At 42.0% G+C, this 23,166-nt stretch overlaps 2 protein-coding genes across 2 annotated transcripts; one reads left to right on the plus strand and one right to left on the minus strand.

Moving 5' to 3' along the window:
• The first annotated feature begins 189 nt into the window (after positions 1–189).
• MRPS25 (mitochondrial ribosomal protein S25) lies at positions 190–2,319 on the plus strand. The gene is made up of 4 exons (XM_066558418.1): positions 190–354; positions 475–581; positions 916–1,003; positions 1,228–2,319. Exons 1-4 carry the CDS (start codon positions 221–223, stop codon positions 1,412–1,414), a joined length of 516 nt encoding a protein of 171 aa, XP_066414515.1. The 5' UTR covers positions 190–220; the 3' UTR covers positions 1,415–2,319.
• RBSN (rabenosyn, RAB effector) lies at positions 2,294–16,340 on the minus strand. Its single transcript, XM_066558417.1, is given in 13 exon segments — positions 2,294–5,739; positions 6,627–6,701; positions 7,135–7,237; positions 7,662–7,748; positions 9,426–9,496; positions 10,319–10,560; positions 11,470–11,631; positions 11,726–11,771; positions 12,385–12,485; positions 14,306–14,449; positions 15,675–15,903; positions 16,232–16,303; positions 16,305–16,340. Coding segments are annotated over 13 exon segments (2,454 nt in total). The 3' UTR covers positions 2,294–4,653.
• Positions 16,341–23,166: the final 6,826 nt, after the last annotated feature.

A 23,166-nucleotide genomic window follows, 5' to 3' on the forward strand; every position in this document is an offset into this window, starting at 1 on the left:
CCTCACGGCCCGCGCGCCCCTCACGGCCCGCGCGCCCCTCACGGCCCGCGCGCCCCTCACGGCCCGCGCGCCCCTCACGGCCCGCGCGCCCCTCACGGCCCGCGCGCCCCTCACGGCCCAGGCCCCGCGCGCGCCCTGCCAGGGACGGGATAGGCGGGGCGGCGGAGCCTCCGCCAGGGGGCGCTCGGGAGCGCCGCCTCCCCTTCCGGCCGCCGCCGCGATGCCGATGAAGGGCCGTTTCCCGGTGCGCCGGACGCTGCAGTACCTCAGCCAGGGCGACGTCGTGTTCAAGAGCTCGGTGAAGGTGATGACCGTGAACTACAACACGGCTGGAGAACTGAGCGAAGGCGCGAGGTGAGTGCGGGGCGCGGCGGGAGCGCGGGCTGCCCCTGCAAAGACACCAGGGCTTGCACGGGCCGCGCCCTCCACAGCGACAAGAGGCCAGCCGTTGTGTGCTTTTCTCTTTCCTTCCAGAAAGTTCGTGTTTTTCAACATCCCCCAGATCCAGTACAAGAACCCCTGGGTGCAGATCATGCTGTTCAGGAACATGACTCCCTCGCCCTTTCTCCGGTTCTACCTGGGTAGGTGGCGCCAGCCGCGGGGACCGCAGGAGCCGCAGAGTAGTGGCTGGGTGGCGGCGGCAGCGTGGTGACCGCCGCGCCTGTGCCCTGCTCGCTCGGCCCTGCCTCGGCTGCTGCGGGGAAAGAAGCTGCTTGAGCAGGAAAGAGCTTGAGCTGTTAGCAGCTCCCCATGACTCACCCTCATGGAGATTTTGCTTTTCCGCTTAAAATATTACATTACACATTAACCAGGAGGGAAGTAGATCCTTCATTCCTGTGCGTGTAAAGCCTCTCTAAATGGCATGCAGGAGGAACTGGTATCATTCGATACACTATTATGAATTTTTCTTGACAGACAGTGGAGAACAAGTTTTGGTAGACGTGGAAGATAAAACCAACAAAGAGATAACAGAGCACATTAAAAAAATCCTGGGGAAAAGCAAGTAAGTAGCACGCAGTAAGCTAATACATCATCTAGCTACATATTACAAACTTTTGTGGAATACAGAAGGAAACGCTACTTTTCCTGGATAAAACTGACACGAGCAAGGTAAAGTCCACAAGGTAGGATCTGTAACTCCATCTTTCTAATAACCTGGGTCCAGGGAAGGGAGAGGAAATATTGCAAGTCAGATTTCTGATAGTAACAAACAGATCTCTTTTCTAGAGAAATGCTTGAAAAAGAAGAAAGAGAAAGGAAAAAACTATCACATCCAGCAACCTTCGGGCCCAAGAAGTATCATCTGCGAGAATGCATGTGTGAGATTGAAGGCCAAGTTCCCTGTCCTGCTTTTGTCCCATTGCCCAAAGAGATGAGGGGAAAATACAAAGCTGCCATGAAAAATGAGGCATGAGCCTGACATTTCAAGATCTCAAGTCATGGAGCTATTTTGCCTCAGGACTGGACAATGAGGGTGCTTCAGTGAGAGACAAGAGGCAGCAGTTCCTGGGAACAGGAACAAGCAAGTTCATTCAATACAGAGAACTCTGCCTCATAAGCCTTCTTACAACTACAACTAGAATTATTAAGTGAAAAATAAATAAAAGTTAAAACTGGCACAAAAAAAAAAAAGCTGTGGTTCTATGAAGTACTGCAGGTCACCACTGGAAAACAAAATTAATATAGTCTTATTTCTTATTCATGCCTGCAGGTAGTCAATTATGGCATGGCAAAACTAAGATCATGTTTTCTTTGGGATAGAGTAGCTAGACTAAAAAGTTAAATCTTAAAAGTAGCACAGAATTCCATAATTTATAGAAAGTGGTGCAAAAGCCCATATTGTACCAACTAAAGACAGGCAAATGATAATATAACTCCAGTCTCAATTGAATTTTCCTAATTTATGTAGTTATGAATCAGAAACAGTTCAGAGTCTCATTTCCAGGAAGATACAACTTTTGTAGTTGATACTGCAGCTCTGAGAAGCACTGATCAAATCGGGAATATCAGCAGGAAAGGAGAATGGGAAACTTGGTGTATAAAAGGCAAGTTTTACAATTACCAAAAAAACCTTTTCTGAATCGTTACAGTTTCTGCCTCTCCAAACAATTACACCATCCCTGTAATATGTATAAACATGATAGATTGTACTCTACTGTACAGACCTTTGCGTCAGGCTTATATGTACAAGTCACTGTAGAACTGTATTGCAGCATTTCTGAATTCACAGTTGAATACAAAATTTCACACTGTTGCAAGCATCCTGTACAAACTGTCAAGGACAAACACAACACAAAATAAACATGTTGTTTTATTTCATCTCTTTTTACAAAGTTTTCATATGGAGTAGTGCATGCAGTTGTAACAGAAGTCGATGGTAATTGGTTATTGAGCTTTATGCTTAAGACATCTTCATTCCCTTGTGCCTTGCAAGCCTCACAGCAGTCCCTATACCAGCAAAGGTCTTCACATTAGAGACGATTTTCTTCCTAGGTGTGTAGTCTATCACAGTTAACACTGACAAAGATCATGAGGTATCCTAGTCTATTACCTGCTTGTAAAAATAATGTATTACATATACAATAAGAATACTTCAGTTATTAGTGTATTAGCCAGAAAATATAAACAAGGCAGGCTAGCTGCAACCAGGATAAAACCACTTTTTAATGAGAAAGCTGAAGCCACTGATTTTTCATGTTGATACCTAAAAAAGCATTAGGTTATAGTGCAGGATGCAATCCTTCTGACTAGCAACCAAGTCTGTCCTAAATAAGTGCCTTATACTAGCTCTTAGATACTTCCAGGGATTCTGTTTAGCTATCAACAATTTTTGCTGCCTTCAGGAATCTGGTGCTAAGCACCTATCTTCTGTCAAGACCTTTAAGAATCCTGTGTTGTTCTACTTGGTGCAAAATAAAACTTGGGGACTAAATCAGCTCTAAGAAAACATCAGTATAAGAACTTCATGGTCTTAAGCCAACCTCTGCTACACACCTTTCAAACCCAGAATTAGGCTACACCAGACAGACCATCAGGTATCCTTGACTGGCTGGTCTGAGTTACTTTAACCCCTTGCTAGTTGTATTAAGTGAGGATATAGGCGGTTTGGTCTTTTTAAACAACAGTTCCACAAGTCCCTACCTCCACTTACTCACAGCTAGGAACCAGAGGTCCTGCTCTTTAAGTAACAGTTATAAAATCTTAAGCAGTGTTGGGGTTACAGCTATGCCAGGATCAGAGACATAATTAAAAGATATGTCCCATTCCACAGAACTTCACGCTTCTGAGTAAGCCCACTATTGTTAGTGCTATACAGTGTGATCTGCCTGATTTTCCTCTATTTCAATTCTAAATAAACCCTTTAAGATTAACTCACCACCACCACTCCTGCAAACAGTGATTCCTGCTGATGGGTCTGTGCCTCTCAAAGATAAAAATCAAGGCAGTTGGATTCCATCTTTCTCAAAAAACCCTGCATTTGCCCAGCTGTTGGCCCTCCTGCATCACAGGTACTGGCTGTCACCAGGTCATCCCTCAGGCCACAAGATCACAAGAGGTCTTCAATCTGAAGTTCCTTATTTAAAATAGGTATGCCTGATTCTCATAAAAACTGAGTGGAATCTAACATGAGAGAGAATTGCCATTTGGCACTATTGCAGCCAGACTTTGTCTCCCAGCTTTCACAAAATTCCAGTGGCATCTCAGCTTTCCATTATAAAGAAAATTTTTTGTTGCTTGGGTGCTACAAAATATTCCACTCTCACAAATATAACAAACATGATCATTCTGTCACCCAGAGGATTTAAAGGAATGTGTAGATTCCATAATGTAATTAGCAATTAGAGGTTCACCCTTTATATTACAGATAGAAGTGTTGCTGGCCTGATGCTCCTTTCCCTGGAAGTAAACAAATGCTTGCTCCCTCATGAGCAGGTCTGAAGCCAGCATGATGCTACGACACCATCGTTTTCACTCAGAGCAAATGGGAAACCAGAAGTGATGAAAAGAAGCATCCAAATTTTACTTGGGAATCTTTATACAGATACTAAAAAGTTACTCGTACTAAGATCAGTTAGAAAGTTTTTCTCAGTCTTAAGATCCCTTTTATGTATTTAATTAGCACTGCATAAACTTGATCTGTGAGTCTGTACATTCAGCACCCAGAGCATCACAGTAGCTCTATAACAACACATTGCCAGAACACCATTAGCAGTTCAACTATGCTGGGTCAGAAGATGAAGAAGTTTTAGAAAAGTTTTAATCTCTTTTTAGTCAAAGCCACACGTGAAAGGCCAACACTACAGCAGAAAGCAGGAAAGAGGGCAAACCAATATTCCAACCACTTCCACATCACAGTTCCCTATTGCCACTTAATCCCTGGACCAAAATAAGCATTAAGTAAGACCAGTTAGCATTAAAAAGTGCTGTAAAAAGTTATCTTAAAATTTCTTACTCTAAGCTTTTGAGACCAGCAGCATTCCTCAGTAATTCTTTCTTCAAGACTGTGTAGTAGTGGCTATGTCTAAATAAAAGTGCTTTAAAGTCAGGATTCTCCCAATTCCCTCTTGTGATCTGTACTCCTGTCTGTAAGTATCTGCTTTACTTTCCCATATTTAACAGCAGACTGAATTATTACACAACCCTATTGCTGCTTCAACAGTTAGATTTCTCCTTCTGCTTTGCTAAGGTGTGTTTCAGTTCCTTTAAGTTCTCTGTCAGTACCTCCACCTCATCCAGTCGTCCACTATGTTTGGCATCAAATATGTAAGCTTTAATATTATCTATCTGTTGGAGAAGCAGCTCTTCCTCTATAGCCTCCTCTCCAGAGATCTCACTGCCATCCTCCACTTCAAAGGGATTGATGGAAGATCCCTCTTCAAATGGATTCCCTGAATTCCAACTGCCCCCAGGCTTTTCAAATGGATTTTCATCCTCTTCAAAAGGGTTTAAAGTACTGCCAGGTGCTCCATTACTTTGTTCATCCTCCTCCTCACTTTCAAATGGATTATATTCTTTTTTATCACTTGGCTGAGCTGTGTTAGAGAAAGAAACCACTGGAGAGCTGTCTTTGGCAAATGGATTAGCAGGATCTTCTTCTACTCGAGGGGTATCTGCTTCATCCTCAAAGGGGTTTAGACAGGCTGGCTGATCACGGTCCTTGTCACACTGTGGGACATTCTGGGGTTTGAGTGTGAAGGTGGAGTGCTCTTTTGCTGGCAGCTGCTCAACAACAGGAGTTTCAAAACTCGTGTCCCCTTTGATCCAAGTAACATCCAAATGCTGTTTGACTTCTCTAAAGTCTAAGGAGCGTGTCCTTGAATGCTGAGACATGAATTTATGGTGCTCTCTTTCCCACTCTTTTTCACGAAGGACCTGAAGTTCCTCCCTCTGTATCTCCTCCTCTTCTGCCTGTTTTTTAGAAAGCTCAATAGCTTTAAGAGTTTGTTGTTGATCATATTCATCCTGAAGCTGCATCAGGTTCTCTTGCAACGTATGGACCTCATCTATCCTATTAGCTGCCTTTGCTTGCTTAATAAAGGATGTGATATTGTCAATCTGCTGAAGAAGTGGGTCTGCTCTCTCGCTCTCTCTTGAAATGCTAGATGTGGGTAACCAGCCTTCAGATTTTTTGACTGTTTCTTTTTTTATGTGAGTTTCATCACCATTAACTGCAGATGCAGATATGGAGATAAACTCCTTCTGCTTTTCCTCTTGTCTTCCCTGTGCTTCAAGAGCAACCTAAACCGAAAAACATGTAGTAATAAAACACTGCAAGCTTGAAAAATTTCATTCTAAGTATCCATAGGTACAAGTTAGCTGATCTTAAGACGTTGTTGGCTGACGCTTAAAGGGATCAGCTGCCATTTTGGTTACTTTGCAGAAGATTCTTACTTTCATACCACTCCTTACATGTTTCCCTTGAGTTTGTGATGATACTGATGAAAAACCCATGACATCTGCCTCTACAAACCTGAGGGAAACTAGGAGCAACAATTCTCTTTATAGAAGAAAAAAAAATGCCTAATGCAGCTGTGCAAAGAGTGGTCTAGATTGATCTGGACATTAATCATATCACATAGAACATCAGTGTTTAAGGTCACTGATATCACTGGCTTTTGGAGTGGGATTATTCTAATTTCTCAACTTATACTTCAAGATGAAGTTGGCTTTAGTTTATAATTAAAGATATCCTCCCTCCTAAAGGAAAAAAAAACCTCTCTCCCTGCAGAGGCATCCTTATTCTAGTATGTTCTTTCCCACCAACAAAAGAATTTTCCAAATTCTACTTATGTGAGTGAATTCCTGAACACAATTTCGAAGTCAGTATAAACTAACACACTAACTTCAGGGTTTGCTCTGCACGCACTGCAGCAGAAACAGCCCATGCACCCAACCCCCTGCTGCTTCCTAGAAGTGTCCACCTTTGTGCCCACCTACTTCTGTTCTGGGCAGAACAAAGCAGCAGCTAGGCAAATCCCTGATAAAGGGGATGGGACAGTATGGATGAAAAAGTAACAAACTGAAATCCAGTGTTGAAGGCAGCTACTCATATCCCCACACAGCTTCCAGGCTTGTATCTAAGAGAAAGCCTGATACAAGACGTAACAGATCCCAACCTGTCTTACCATATTCAGTCTTCTCTTCTTCAGTTCTTCATACTGATCCTTAGTGGGCAGGGACATTAGGCCAAGCAGTTTTTCCTGTCAAAAATCGAAATATTCACAGTATTGCTTGCAGGTATTCAGCCCATTTTTCAAGTCCTTGAGAGATACTACTAGCAAAAACCCCACAAACACATCAAAGATGCTTCTACACTGCAGTCCCTGCTGCAGGTCTCCGCACATCTCTGCTGCCACACCTGCACTGCTGTGTGGCTCATACCTCAGCAAGAGGAAGAGCCAAGGCTCTCACACCTCTTGGGTTCCCCAGGCGCAATGCTGCTCTGAGTGAAAGATCTGTGTTCAAGACAGCTTATTTAAGGCTATCAGAAGTCATTAGGGGAACTACAGAAAATGCAGAAAACCTATAGAACTAAGGCCCCTATCAAAATAGTTTCAAACCACAGGGATGCCTGGCAAAGAAGAGAACACAATCCAAAATGTACATTCATCTCACAGCATGTGCTCTATTCACCTGAACAAAAAGTGTAGCTGAATATCTTATCATTCGCTGAAGTTGTAGTATTTTAGGATGAGGCTGAGGATCTTCATGCAAGCCTAGACTCAAAATCTTCTTACTGAATCAAAGAAAACATACAGCCTCATCAGTTCAAAAACAAAATCAGGAAAAATGCCACAAAAGCGGAGAGACAATATTGGATCAAAAACTTCTGATTTTTTTTAGATAAACAGTTTTGGATATTACAATTTGCAACACTTTCCACTCTCAGCCTTAGAAAAACAAAGAAACCCCAAACAAACAATTCCTTTCCCCTCAATGGTGCTGCTACTTGTTTCCTCTATGCTTATTCTTCCTGCAGAGAAATGCATGAATTTTTAGGCTGGAGAAGAAAGTAGAAATTGGTAGTATACAGGATCAGCATCTACCTTTTCAAATGCTCTTTACAACTGAGCAGGCATATTGATCATCCATATAATCAGTTAAGTCATAACAGAGATACATACATGCTGGGGGGAAAAGGGAGAGAGACAATCTTTTACCTTAATGCATCTATAAATTCATACATTTTTTGAATCTCCACCCTCAAGTCATTAGCATGATCAAGGTTGTAGGCTGACTCCCCAGCACTAAAGAATAAACAGAACTTTACTGTAAGTCATGCATCCAGTTAACAACATGTACAACACTACTAGTTATCCAAGATGACCAAGATTCAACAATGGTAAGAACTACTAACACTAAAAGGCTGAAGGATTTTATTTCAAGCTCATGTTTAAAAAACCTTTTTTTTTGTGACAAAAGTGGAAAATTATAATAATTTTGTGAACGTGAACACTTCATAGAAGATAACCGTATTTATTATTAAACACAATTATTTAATCATATCTATAAAATTATTATTACTTATATATTATTACTTACTACTCTAGGAGAAACTGTATTCTAACACAAAAATGCCACTCTACAAGTAATATCTAAAATATACATCTGCTTGGCAAAATATATCTAGTTTGTGGGGCTTTCTTTTGAGACAACTTGGTGGGGAAAATCTCTAAGTAACTAACTACACCATTAAAGCACAATAGTGACCTCCCTTAGCATTTGTCGGAAAGCAAAAGACTATGCTGGACAGGGTGTAGTATTTAAAATGCCTGACAATGACTGACCATATGGGGATACAATTATTACAGGCACTTTACTAGAGCCTCCACTTTATTGAAAAAACAAACTAGGACTTAGTGGGGAAAACTCTTCATGAGTTTTTCGCTTCCCTGTCCTTTTGTATCACAAAAATAAATTATAAGCATCACTTTCTCAAAAGCAACTTTGCTATCCACAGGATTCTGATTTCCAGGACAAACTACTAGTCAGAAATCTTTAATTTCACCCATAACAAGCCTGCTGTTTTCTGACATTTACTTCTATTATCCAAGACATCTGTATTTTTACTTTTCTCCAGCTGCCAAGCCCCATAACCCAATCTTTCATGAACTCATGACAAAAAGCAGTAACATCTTAGCAGGTTTTTCACCTTCTGTACTTCTTCCTATTGTCAGGAGTGTTTTTACAACCATTCTCGTTACTAATTTTTCTACAACCATTAGATCTAAAGGACAGGTATAGCAGTATTTATTAACTTTAACTTTTCAAAAGGAAATGCTTCCTAGCAAAGCCCAATGCATGTATTTCTCTCACCATACGAGCCAAAAGTATAACCTGGCGACCTCTTGCAGACAGAGCTGGAGAGACTTAAGTTACCCCTGTCAGAGAATACTACTGCAAGAAATTACGCACAAGACTGAAACACCAGATTGTTGCTTATCCGCTGCAGCACCGGGTACCCAGCTACACTCAGAACAACTGCCAGGTGAAGGTGCTTTACACAGAACAGAAGCGTTCTCATGATCTGCTACTGCTGGCACTCCTTGGAAGCCAGAGCATCCCAGCTGAGGACAGCAACAGCTCACTGCAGCTGTTTTGAAGAGGCTCATTTACACAATAATTGTAGCCCTGTACTTCCGTTTTTTTCAAAGATGATGTGCCAAAGTATGACAGCAGTGCCTCACTGGGAAGCGGCTTTAAAAAATTAACAAATCAAACAACATACTCCTCTGTATGTTACCATTAATAATTAATTCAGTACTACTTTGTTTGAAGAGCATCCAGAAGACAACGGATAATGAAGCACTGATTTTTCTTTAAATTTACACACTCCTGCAGCCTTAGTACACCACTTCTTTACTACTTCTCACACTTGGAGGAAAAATACATGTATTCATAATATAGCCAGCAATGGGACTTACTTTAGTGATTCTGCCATCCTTATGTATTCTGGTGCCTTCTGGTCCACCTTCTCCATGCAGAGTCGGAGTTTCTTGTTATAATATTAAAACAAAACATATAAAAAAGAACTGACATTGAAACACTAATGCAAGAACATGTTGATGTCAATCTTTTCATGCTGCTTGTGCAGATTTGAAGTTAACCAGGTTGAAAGGCACTTTAACTGTTCAGGATGACAAGACTCTCCAGTTAGCTCCAGAACACATATGGCATTGTCAGGAACAGCGAAAGACTCACTGTACCCCTGCAAGGTGGACTTTGAATCTTGAAGCTGTTTGAATGGCTGACCTGGACAACTTCTAGCCTTACCTCTCTTCACCAACAAGAGCACCAACAAAAACTCTCATTAATACCATTAATACTAACCGGGGGAGCTTGTGGACTCTACTGAAAAGGTATCTGGTGATCATCAGTACCTGCTGCGAAGCATTTGAATGTAATGTTGATAGAGGTGGTTCAAAAAATGCATTTCCCATCAGTGTAAGGACTGATGGCAACAGTGGTGACGTCAAGTTCCAGCGCAGCCCAGCTATCAAATGCACAGCATATCATTCATGGGTTTAAACAAGTTCACAATTTTAAGAGAGAGGCATGTCTGAACTACTAGTTCCAGATGATGAGAATGAAGATGTATTTTAAAAATATGTAGGAAGCTAATGTGGGCTATAAATACTACATTGAAACTGATTCCAACATTTCAGATATGTCTTTGCTACATGGCATGAACACCCAACGGTCTCTTCTAACACAAGTCAGTATTATGTCATAGAATTTAGACATAAGGTAACAAGCCAAAAGTCAAGTAGTGACCATATATGCAGACATATATGCTGTAGCACAGAGCTTGACTTACCTCATACAGTTTCACAATCTCTGGTGTGTATTCTTTCTCATCAATCTGTTGCTCTCTTTTCAACAGGGTGTCTTTGCAGTGCTGACAACAACGTATTCGTTCATCATCCTTCTCATCCAGAACAGAGCTCACGCTGCTTATGCTGCTAATGCTGCCACGGCGGGAGCCGTGGACACTGCTGGGTGAGGAGTTTGGGCTTGTATGAGAACCCAAGGCCTCTCTGCTGGCACTAGTGAGTTTGCCTGAAAGTTATAAACATGTAATTTCACAGTAACTGGAGAAGCCAACAGATTTTACCAACACAAACAAACTGCCCTTTAACAGAAACTTTACATTCAGGTGGTACTAAAAAACTAGATTGAAACAGTCTGCTGAAAGACATGCAAGGATTGCATGACAACCACGACTGCAAGTCAGAATTTGGGTCTTCACTGCAAATCTTGCTGTATGTAAAACTAGCTAGAGAGAAGACTGCTGAGCATCACCTACATTGCTTATGTCTGCAAGCATTCTCATGTTTGAGCCTTCATAGACACAAAACAATGTGTAGAACAGGTATGATAATGGCATCCAGGCATTGTGCTTGCACACTCTGAAAATCACAGTTAATGTCATTTATCTCCACAGAACATACAGTCTCCTCTCCAGTGCAAGATGAGAAAGATAAAAGTTTCCAGTGGTTCTTAAAGACCTACACATAAATTTCCCTAAGTTGTTGTCCCAAGGTCTAACATTTGGACAACACAGACAAAACTGGAAAAATCCACAATATTTTAAAATTTCAGGAACCTTGGCAGTTCCTAAAGCTAATAGCTCCATAGTTATAGTACTCAGTAGAATAAATAATACCTATATTTACCAGGAGTTTCTACTTTTTAACTTCTTAGTATTTATTTATTTACTATTATGACTATTACTTCTAGTAATTTTTTCAGTGTCATGCAACACTTCAAAATCTGAAGAAGAACAGAGAAAAAGAATGGAGAAATAATTCCTTGTATTCTGCTTCACAGGCAAGAGTCTGCATGAAACTGAATGGAAGTTTTCTGCAGAGCCGGACTATTAGCAGCATATTTTTATTCTAATGGCAAAAAACCAGGATGCACCCAAAGTGAGCTAAAAAAACAAAGAATTAACTCTTAAGTACTTACTTGCCAAAGGAAGACTGACAAATTCCATGCACTTCTTGCACATAATAGACCCACAAAGGCGGCAGTGGTGACGTCGGTTTCGGATACTGAACTTACTGCCACAGTCTGGGCAAAATGGAACATCCTGATCACTGACCCAAGGCACAACAGACTTCTCTATAGCTGTGAGCAGGAATAAACACCACGTAAGTGTTCAATTGATTCCTCAGCTGGTTAAACTACAGGGGCAAACAGTCTCAGGTAAGCTCACACTAACCTCTTATTTTAGCTGACTCAGTGTTTGCTCTGTCAAATGATGTAAGCTGGTTGAAGATAAATATATTCAAGAAGATTATACTTTTGCAAGGAAAAAACCCAACACAACTCAGCCCAACAAGAAAAAGAAACCTGTTTTTTTTAAGAGAGAGGGGTTTCAGCTGGTTTTACACCAGACTTATGCAACTTTCAAATTCCATATTCATACCAGTGCTAAACAATGACTTATCAAACCTGTACAAATCAGGACATTTTGGACATAATCCTTATTGCAGCCAACATAACTGCATCTGATCCAAAATGCAGGTGTACCATTGGCAGATTTTGAAGAATGAAAAGCTGGAAGAATCATGATAAAAATATTGAGGAGCAATTTAGTGAAGTAAAACATGGAGAAAATAAAACAGGAGAACAAATGGCTCTTGAAGCATGTGGAAGTAGCATCTTCAGCTTGAAAATGGTGCATAGAACCAGAAATAATACCCATGGCACAGGGTCAAATCATGCGCAGTTCTCAAGGTAATGCAAAAAGAGAATCATAGTTTAGGATCTTTTGTAAAATGTATTCCTAGATAAGTGGACACACTTCATACTGAAATATCTTTTTTTTTAATCTAGGAAACATTTAGAAGTTGGAATATTAAGAAGCACCAAATTTACCTTTTCTAACCTGATTATTAACTTATTGACTTCAACTACATAGTGATCAATCCTGGCTGCTCGGTGTTTCTTGAATTCAGAAAGATGGCTTCTCATAGCACCTGCAGGGATAACAGAAAGTTGTCCTGGTCACCCAAGTACTCTGTATGGATTTAAATGCCACTTGAAAGACAGATGTCTCTTCTTTTCACCCTTGTCATGTTCAAATTCAATTTTAAAGACACATTGGAACCCTACATTTTCAGTGTTGTTGTAGATAAAACATGCTAGTTAAAGCCTAATATTCAGGCTAGCAATAAACAGTGGTTTACTTCTACTACAGAAAACAAGCAGCACTATGTTAAAAAGAAAATCTGCAATAATGTTTTTTCTCCATCTTCATTACATTTACAGTTACAGTAGGTAAGCTGTTACCTACTAGTAGCGTTCTCAAAACCAGCTCCCTTTAGTTTCCTGGCTACATGTTGAGCAAAGGGAAGAGGCAAACCCAAGGATTACTGGAGGCCTATGCAGCAGCAATTTTGTTTCAGATTTCTGACCATCTCTACACCTTTAGGGGCCTAAATCAAATCCTTGATGACAGTTTAGATTTGCAGAAAACCGGTCACCAAGTACTGAAAAGAACTATACAGCATCTCTAAGACATCTACAATTCATAGTCGATAATATTGGTTCAAGATTACTCCTTTTCCAAGTAAGGTGGATGAGGTATTAAAAATCAAACTTACAGACAAAAAACTAAAGACCCCAAACTAACCAACCAACCAACCAACCAACCAACCAACCAACAAACAAAAAGAAAAATCTATCTTCCAGCTGGCAGAACTCAAAATCAGATGTTGCTTTTTGCTGCAACCTATGTAAATGTAAGAATCTCACTTCCTCATGCTAATGAGGTAACCAAAAATCTCCAAAGATGCATTCGTAATAGTGAAAGAGCCCCTCTGGGTAACTAATTTAAGCCACTGCTTTGGAGACACATCCATCAAATGACATGCCAAAATCTCTATGGTTCATCTTCTCAACGCTCATGAGAAAGCAGTTCTCACTTCTCTAATGTTCATAAACCTTCTCCCTAAACTTATTCTTAGCTAATATTTACACATTGATTGCCGCTCAGATAGTTACAAAGTCAAAAGTAAAGAAACATACAGAACTCAGACCCTGCAGACCCAAAGGACTCAATCCTAGTCTGGCAGCACCATAGTGGAAACCTTCCCATGATCCACAAAAGATAGTGCTGCTTCCTTCTCCAAAAACAACCATAGTATTTCAGTTATAGTACAGGCAACTGCCAGTAGCAGTATTTATAATTACAGGCTCACTCAATATCCTTGAAATTCTACAAATATAGATTTATATTCAGAGGAGTGGAGTTTGTTTGTTGTTTGGTTTTATAACTTGGTCTCTTTAAAGTAAGCCCCCTTTTAATAAGAGGTGATTGCCACTGCAAATCCAAGGAAAAAAAGTTTAAATAGATGGATAATCTTCTTGTCAAACATGCAAACTAACAGCTACTTTAAGTGTAGCCCAAAAGCTAGAGATTTTATATACTTATAATTTAGCTTTTATTTAGTGGATTTTCTGCTTTGTAAAGTCACAAGATGAAGCTAGTTGCACAGAGGTAAACACAGACTAAGCAGATCTCAGCAGGACAGCAACAATGACATGACTAACAGCTCCCTGAAGGGGAGTTTGGGTACTGATTCTATACATGTCTTTTCTTCTCCCCATTAACCATGTTTTCCCCACACTCCACCCAAAGCCAATAGGCTGCCCAGTCAGTGTGCAAAGCATAACCCCTGCTAGCAAATCCAGTGCAGCACAGACACAATTCCAAGCCACTTCAGCAATACTGTAGCACTTTCCCGACTGAGTCCAAAACTTATGCCCCCTGTGTATTGCTTTCTAGCTCTCCTACCTACTTCCTGGGGCTCCCACATGTATGGATCTACTCCACCATAGCTGAATGACTCATATCGTTCCTGAGATCCAGAATCAGTTCTGTCATCATCTTCTTGTTTCAGCAATTTCTTCTTTGCTCTTTTGGCTTTCTGGACTAAATCTGAAAAAAAATAAACCCAAGTTATCTAACATATCAGGCAGTCACCAAATATTTGTATGTGAAGCCAGTATAGAGAATATTCCTCGTCTTTTAGCAGAAATATTTTTCCTGGATAAATTTATCCTCAAAATATTCTTAGAACAAAAATGCAGTTCAGAGCACCACAGATGACACAAAATGCTCTCTGTTGTCTGTCATAAAGCAGCATGAGGTCCTAAGGACAAGAGAGAAGACCACTGTCAGACTTCACTGTAAAACAGTAACATATCTTAAACTATGGTACCTGTCTCTCACTGCACAGGGCATCATACAGCTTTATCTTAATTCTCATCATTCCCTATTATTTTCTTCAGATTCAACGTTCAACACATTCCTTGTGTTATTGCACAAGCTACCAATTTCAGTGTGCTTGTACACATAAAGACTTTTTCAAATACTAAACAGGCCAGTGTTAGGGTTAGGGTTTCACCAAGAAAATTAGTTAATACTTCAAAAGTCTACCTCAAGAGGAAAAAAAAAATCAACACTGCCAAACCACTACTTCGAGCATACTAAAACCAGAGTTTGCAGGAACCACAGAGAATTATCACTAGATTTTAAACATTCTTCTCTCAATATAAAAAGACACTGTCAATATAAAATGGCATTGGGTATACACAAGGGAGTAAAAAATTTTCTAAACACTACTGAAAGGTGGAAATCCATAACAGATATGGAGCACTCCCAGCATCTCCTGCTAGCTCCACCACCCACATGCTTTTCCATGTAACAACAGCTTTTCACACTTTAACAGCAACCACAGTTTTATCTACAGTCAAAACAAGAAATTATTGAACTGGAACCTGGCAAGTACCAGAGATTCTCCATATTCTCCACAGTCTTCAAGTAATTCTTGGGTATTCACTGGGTTAGTGTAATTTTGAGTTTTCAGATAAAAACAAACAAAAAAACCCAAAAAGGTCATTAGTAAAAATTGTGCATAAAATCAAGCATTTGAAGAGCAATGTCCTTTAGCCCCTGCTTTAGAATCAATTTATGGAAAGTATCGGGAGAAGGTGAATACTATGCTTGGCCCAAGGAGATTTACGGAAGAATGGAACTGCATACCTCGCCTGTAAGTCCCTTCAATTAATATTTTATTATTGTCAGACATTTGGGAGCACTCGAGATACGAGCAGGGATTTCCCACGGCCAAGCCGAACACGTTTACCGCGGCCACCCTTACTTCGGAGCTGCGCCCTGACGTCCCGGTCTTCGCCCGAGTGCTGCTCCTCGTAATGCGCCTGGAGCTGCCGGAACGCCTGGAGATCCTTCAGGCACAGCGGGCACAGGAAGCCCTCGCGCACTTCGGTCGGGTCCCCGAAGGCCGCCGGGCAGCCCGACGCCATCGCGGCCGCGCGTGCTGCCCTCAGCGGCTGCCGGGATGCGGGGGCCGCATCGTCATCAGGCACCGCCTGAAACGAACCAGGCCAAGGCCGTGCGACCGGCGGCGCGAGACGGGGGCGGAAGGGCCCGGGCTGGGCGCGAGCCCCTCCAGGGCTCCCCCTCCCGGTCCCTCCCGGTCCCTCCCGGTCCCTCCCGGTCCCTCCCGGTCCCTTCCGCGGCCCCGTGCAGGCCCCGCCCAGGGCAGGAGAGAGGCCGCGCAGGGAGATGGGCGGGGCCTAAGGCGCACCGCCCGCCGGGGGAGAGGCCGCTGACGGCTGCTCCGCCCGCCTGAGGGTCCTTGGCCCAGCGACAGCCCAGAGACGGCCCGGGAAAAGCCCGGGGCAGGGGCTGCCTCACCTCAGCGCCCGGGCGGCCAGTGACTGTCTGCAAAGCAGGGCGGCCGCGGCCCGTCCCGGCTGCCGGGAGCGGCAGAGCGCGTCTGAGGGCGGGGCGAGCGCTGAGCCATCGATGAGAGGAAAGGGCAGGGACAAGGAGGGCTCGTCCGACACGGCGGGGAGGCTGCCGAGCGCCGAGCTATTGATGTTGGTCGGGAGCGGACGCGGAGGGCCGGCAAGCGGGATCGCTGTCTCTTCTGAGGCCAGGACCGCTCACTGTATCCAGCCGCCTTGCAGTAGGCCCCGGTAACGGGCCCGCAGAGCTGCGGTGACAGAGTCCTCACCAGGACGGGACGGCGCTGTCACGTAGGGGACACGCGTCCCGCCGCCGCCCCTTCCCGCCCCGGTGCCCTGGGACCGTTCCCACAGCGCTGCGGGGTCTGTGCTGAGTGTCCTAAGCGCTGGGCACGCTCGAGAGGACCACCGCTGCTAATACCAACACGCTCCACATTCCCTTTCCCAGCCTACCGAATCTTCCTAAAGGAAGTGTCCCAAAACTCCAAACCAGAACAGCCGGTGGCGTATTCAGCCACAGACGAAGCCCAGGAATCCCACTGCTTGCGTCCTGACAAAGATCTGTGGGAATCAACGGCAGGGCATTTCCAGTGTCCCCCTTTCTGATGCCGGCTTTTGTTTAGTCTCAGCTGGCAGCAGTCCCTTCTCTCACACACTCCCAGTCCAGTCGACTAGAAACAATAGGAGTGTGTGACCACACTTTGGCTTCATGTGTTGGGATTACAAGCACTTGGAGGCAGAGATTTTTTTACGTGGCAATGTTATTTACACTTGAGTCCTATCCATTAAAGGTGAACTTTGACTCATCATGCTCTGCTCTTCTACCCTCTATATTAAGCCCTTTAAAAGCTTTTCAGCCCGGATCGTGATGGAAAGGGGAGGAAGAGAACCAGCCTGAGGCTGTGTCTTCGAGGATTCACCGGCTGTGGTGTCTGGATTTGCTGGAGCCGGGCAGTTTCCTGGTGATGAGCCCTATCTGCGCCACCAAGTGGCACCAGCTGCCTTTGTTGTTGCTCCTTTTGTCCTCAAGAACACTACAGCGATACACGTGTCTCTAGAAGAACGGCAAGATCCATATCGCAGAACTTTTAGGGAGGTTTCTGTGAGTGTTTCAGTTTTCTGGTTCCTGTTTCATGTGCTGGATTTGTCACGAATGTGTAGGGAACGGGCAGAAAAAGGGGTGGGTGAAGGATGGGAGCCGTGGCGGTCACTAGATGGCACCCCAAGCCCGTCCGGGAGCAGCCGAGGGCGGGCCCGTGGCGGCCTCGGCCGTGCCTTGCACACGCGTTCGCTGTAAAGGTTTTCTCCTGCCCGTGGGCTGTGAGCCCTGTGGACCCGGGCAGTCCATCCTGCCTTGCCGTTCCCAGGTAGTAAGAATCAGGTGTGTAAGGAAAAGCGAGGCTGTACAGAACAGCAAGCTGTTTCTTCAACCCTATCTCTCCTCAGCTTCACTAACTGCTCTATTAAAAAAAAAAAAAAGTGTTCAAGGCTAATTAAAGTGGTAAATAGAACAATTGAAGTCTGGTAGCCTCCTGTTGGGATACAAACCATGCAGTGAGGACTGCCTGTAGTGAGTTGTGAGGAGGATGATGCCATGCTGGGGTCTACACAAGAAATCAAACATTTCACTGTATCTTCAGTTAATTGTGCTCCTTTGCATGTTCTACATTTCACCACAGATATGAGAACACATCTCACCAAATGAATCTTCTTCAAGTACTGATAAAACACTGTGTAGTGTCAATCACTCTTGAAAAGAGACATTTCATTCAACGTTTTTAAAGAAAAATGCCACTTGTTTGCCTGTTTCTGAATATAAGTGGACTTTATCCCTTCCTGAGAAACTGGTTCCCCATAAAGTGACTGCACCTCTCAATATGATTTGGGTCTTTATGAGGGTATTAGACTTACTGGGAATATCTCAGAGACAATTAGAGAACTGATACTACAAAGTTAGGCGAGATACAGTGATGTGTGGAATGGTATCAGTTTCCCCAAAGGGAAATTTGAGTTTCCATATCCCTTAACAGATGTTGAGCATGATCTAGTTTTGTGCTGGTATAAACAAAAAGACTTTGGCTGATGTTATTTGGTCAATCTCATCACACTTCCCCATACAGAGAGTGTTCACAAAGTAAAAACATCCAGATCAGTCTATAGCAATTCAGTTTACAGTGCTTCAAAAATTAGTTTTCATCCAGCTAGTTGCAATAGGAAGAGGTATTTGGTGACAATTTTAACCTTACTGCAATTCTACAGGTTCTCTTGGGGGCTTCATTTGTATCAGTAATGGCTCACAGGGAACGAATGCAAACAAACAGTAGCACAGAAGGACTCGCTCCAGCAGCTAAGTCGGACTTGTACTGCCTCATCCTGCCGCTGGGATATAAAAGCTCAGAGTAAGAAAGTAAGTGGTAAAATACGTTTGTAAGTTGTGATAACTCTTAACTGTGAATTTTAGGACCTGGTCTGTTGCTAAATTGGTAATTGCTACTGATGTCCAAGAGGAGAAATTTCAGTGGGCTGAATTTCGGAATACAGTGGAGAAGGGGGACGCAGTTGGCCCCATAGCCGTGGCACAGCTCAATCAGAAATATGTTCCAGTTGGGGCCATCTGTGTTCTTCGACTTCTTGTAATACCTTCAGTACTATTTGGAATATTTAATAATGGAATCTGACCTCTGCACAGGCGAGGTAAATGCTAATGATGCCTGTCTACTCAGGGTATTCAAGTGGAATGTTTTTCACAAACATAGCGAAAAAAAGGTTTAAAATACCTGAAGTTTAACAGCATTGAGTTCAATATAGACTCTCTAAACAGAGTGTAAGCAGAGTGAAAAATCAGACTGTTCTTCAGAATGTTCTTTGTATTCCCTAAATATTCCCTAAACAAAACGGTCACTTAATTTAATTTAATGCTGTTTTCTAAATTTACCTAAATTCAATTTTATAATTTAATGATAGATTTTTTTAAAATTAATTTTAAATTTCCTAACATTGAAATGGGTAGCACAAAACTCATCTTACAACGTTAATGATCTTTTATTTTAATTTATCAGAGATGTTTTGTTTGTTTGTTTAGGTGGATCTGACCTAAAATTTCCTGTATTTTTTCATTTCGTTCAGAGAACTAAAATATTTTCATGTTGCTGTTCATTTTACCAAAGCTCATATATTCAGTATACTCAAGTTGCTTATACTAAACATTTTGATACATAACAAATCTGTTTAATTGGTCTGTGTAGACAGGATAGAAGCAACATTTCCATGCCAAATCCATGATTTTTACTGTGTTTGCAGTCTCATCAATCCAAACTGACAGCCTCATGGTTTGTTAGAGTGGCAGCTGACTACTTGTTGAGCCCCTTTTATCTGATTTGTTGATTAACTGCTTCGATACCTGCAAGCCAGTCATCATCTCAAGTTTGTTTGGTCCCTTAACACTGCTGAATAATCTGTCTTATTGGTCCTGAGTGCCATGGAGTGGCATCACTTACATAAAGTAGGTGAATTATAAAGAAGAGAGATGGGAAGATTCAGGATTTCTTTGCATTTACATTTAATTAAAAGGTTTAACTGTAAGAGATGGATGCATCCATCCACAATGCATGGATTCCATTCAGGGCTCATTTCAAATGTCAAGTACACCACATTTGGGTGCTGTCTCTTCTAGCCTCTCATCTTCTCTTTTGTCTACAGGCTTGTGCAGCAACTGATGCCCTTCTTGAAGACAGCATGTCTAAAAGCAATAAGTAGAATACCCCCACCAGTTGGTATTTCATAGGGAAAGATTTATGATTTTTTGTAAGGTTGTTGTTGCTCTCTTTTTCAACACCACTTGCTTGTTCAAAGTGGTGTTTCAACATCACTTGCTCTTTGTCTTGACTGTTTTGACTCAGAGAACCTTTCATAAATTCTTACTATATTTTTCATTTGTCTAGACTTTACTCCTCTTCTTCTTCTTTTTTCACAAAGCTTCTTCAGACACTCCACACAGTACCGGCTTCAAAATCAAGAGGGAATTCATGGTGAAAACATATGCTTCTCTGTGAAAATTACTTTAAATCAGCAATAATATTTCAGGCAGACTCTTCAGATCAGTTCCCCTAGTTTTCTGAGTCATAATCTAACATTTTTCCCTATACTAATCAGTCTATGCTGCATCATATTAATTACATCCATTATAGAGAGAAGATGGCAATGAAGTAACTATGGCATGTTGGATTCTCATTTACCCGCATTCCATTTTGTAGGAGTATTTGTGCAATCTATGAAGTCCAGATTCCCCCTCTTTCCAATGCGTATGAACAGGAAGAAAGTGAGGAAATGTTAGCTGTAAGTGAGGAAGGTGTTCCTTCAGTCAACCCTTCTGTGGCCTACTGCTGTCTTGTCTGGATCACTGGCTGTTAGTTCAAACCACAGTGGCTGAGATAAGTTCAAGAGCTGGTTTCACCCTTTGGCTAGGATCATTCCATTGTATTGGTATCTGAATGCCCCATGTATATCAGAAACAGGTATCCTGCTCTAGCGTACCAATACAATTTATGATCTAGTAACACTCCTTCAGCCAGTGCTCCTTCCATCTTGGGGAAGCAGACAAGGTGAATTGGCTGGTACCTGACAAATGTTTTTTCTTTTGTTTCCTTCTTAGTACATATAAGCTGTATTGGTTTCATCAAGGAAACAAAGCACACATGTCTTCACATAGGTCTAAAAGTAGTCTTAAGGCAGGTACATTAGCTCATTTTTCTCAAGGAGTTTCCCATCTGGTTTTATTGAAGGTCTCTGTGTCCAGCCTTTCCTTATTACCCTGCAGGGGTGTTCACGCTGTTCTTATCAGAAGGGGAAGAGAGGCTTCTGCACTCCAATGTTGATAGTCCACATACCCATTTCCTAGAATCAGAAGAACTTCCCTGTCTTCATTTTTTGTGTCATGCCTCTGTACAATCTAGACCTCACACAGTGTCATCCCTCTTGCATTCTCCACTTGACTTTTTTCAATCATATTTTTTATTTATAACGATGTCCTGACCTGACTGGTGCTTTAAAGTTGCAGCTGACCCTTTAATGTTAACTGAGTGAGTTACCAGGGAAGCAGTGACTCTACTTCAGCTGTGGTGGTGATGATGATGCTGTTTTCAAACTTTCTTCAACTAATGAGCCATTATAAGTAGTAATAATGTTGTTTGTTGGGGCCACATGTCCCTCGGAAACACTCAGCCCATGCTAATTACAGTGGGTCAGCAAAGTGGTCAAGGCTCATAAGTGTGTGGGAGGGGGCATTGAACAGTAATGCTGAGAGGTGTTGAAAATAGTTGCAGGGAATGTTCATTATACAGCTGGTTCTCATGAACTTTCTCCACCCATTAAAACAAAACTCATTTTGAAGACACTTGTAAAATCTGTGCTTTACAAATCAAGCTCCCTTATGTCTCAGTAACTGGTAATAATACCCAGATATATGAAACTGCAGTGGAATCAACAAAGAACTCATCTGTGCAAGGTGGGTTTAGTCTCAATTAGAGCTAGAAATGAGATTTTGCGTGACTGTGCTGCCACATTAGAGCCATTGCACAGCTTTGCTCTGTGGAATTAATTCAGATTCTGCAGATTTTGCTACTGACTTCCATGACCTTTGGACCAAGTCTGCTGCTGGTTTGTTCTCATTCCTGAAGAGCCCCAGCCTGTCTGACAGACAGAGCACTTCCTCAGGGAACAGTGCAACTGTAAGGCCTGTTCTGCAGTTGTCAGTGCGAGTGACAGAGCAAAGCTAGTTACTTGTGGATGTTTGCATGGCTATTAAATTCTCCTAAGTTCTAATAAGAAGTGGCAGTGAGGGGAAGGTGTACAATAAAAATAAGATGATGAGAGAGAGATGTGCAATTAACTAATTCTTATGTTATGACTAAACAGTATATTTGTATCTAAGTTGTTCATATTGCTAAGAAATTGCACTATATTTACTATTCAAATAAGCATGGCATAATAGGATAAAAGCTGTCTATTTTCTGCTTAGTTTCTTAGCCAAACTCCAGAATCAAAAAGCTTTTAAGGTGCAGATAAATCTGACAAATACTTAACTTTGAACACGTGCTTGTGTGTGCTTCATATTCACAAAAGCGTGAAATCCCCTGTGGTAGTCAATGCTCTGAGAATGATGTCTGTAGGAGAAGGAGTGTACTTGCCTGTATGCCTGCAACACTGCAGAAAACAGGAAAAATTAATAAATAGAGATGAAATTTTCACGCAGATACTGGAAGAAAATGTCCTTTTGATTAAAATAAGAATCTGGACATTTTGAAATACTGGAGTGAGTTAAAAAAAAGAACTTTTGAAATATGTAATCCTTGCTGTAACCCATGTTTACCAAATTGGTATTTTTTATTTTCTGTTTTTCACTTATTTTGAAAATTTCATAGCAAGTAGTGTTCCCCAAGGTTTAAGAAGCATTCATTCACTGCCAAAACAGTATATGAAATGGTATTCTACAGAGAAATCGGTTTTTCCCTGATAAAATGCAAATGAAGCATTTTAAAAGGCATCATATACAGAAAGTGTGCTGAAGGAAGTTGAAGTATATGGAATGTCCCCACCTATCTTCTCTAAGGATTTCAGCACTTGTTTATTAGAAACCCCCTGTCAATAGAAGATGTCTGTCCATTGTCACATACGGAACATCATATTACCTCCAAAGTTAGAAATTGTTTGAAAGACCACATGAAGTGTTGATCAACCTGTGAGCATCTAACTTCAGTGAAACTTGTGAGATGATGAATTATTTTTCTTCAGGGTAGCTAAACTGATTTCTGCAAAGCTGACTTCTGTAACTGAGGAGGAGTTCCAAGTCAGCTAATGTGTCTCTATGATCTTGAGGATGAACGT

The sequence above is a fragment of the Molothrus aeneus genome, chromosome 12 (genome assembly GCF_037042795.1).
Source record: "Molothrus aeneus isolate 106 chromosome 12, BPBGC_Maene_1.0, whole genome shotgun sequence".
NCBI classification, from domain to species: domain Eukaryota; kingdom Metazoa; phylum Chordata; class Aves; order Passeriformes; family Icteridae; genus Molothrus; species Molothrus aeneus.

Coding starts and splice junctions, on each gene's coding strand:
- MRPS25 (XM_066558418.1), top strand. CDS start 221: ATGCCGATGAAGGGCCGTTTCCCGGTGCGCCGGACGCTGCAGTACCTC. Junction 355..474: donor GAACTGAGCGAAGGCGCGAG/GTGAGTGCGGGG, acceptor CTTTCCTTCCAG/AAAGTTCGTGTTTTTCAACA. Junction 1,004..1,227: donor AAAATCCTGGGGAAAAGCAA/GTAAGTAGCACG, acceptor TCTCTTTTCTAG/AGAAATGCTTGAAAAAGAAG.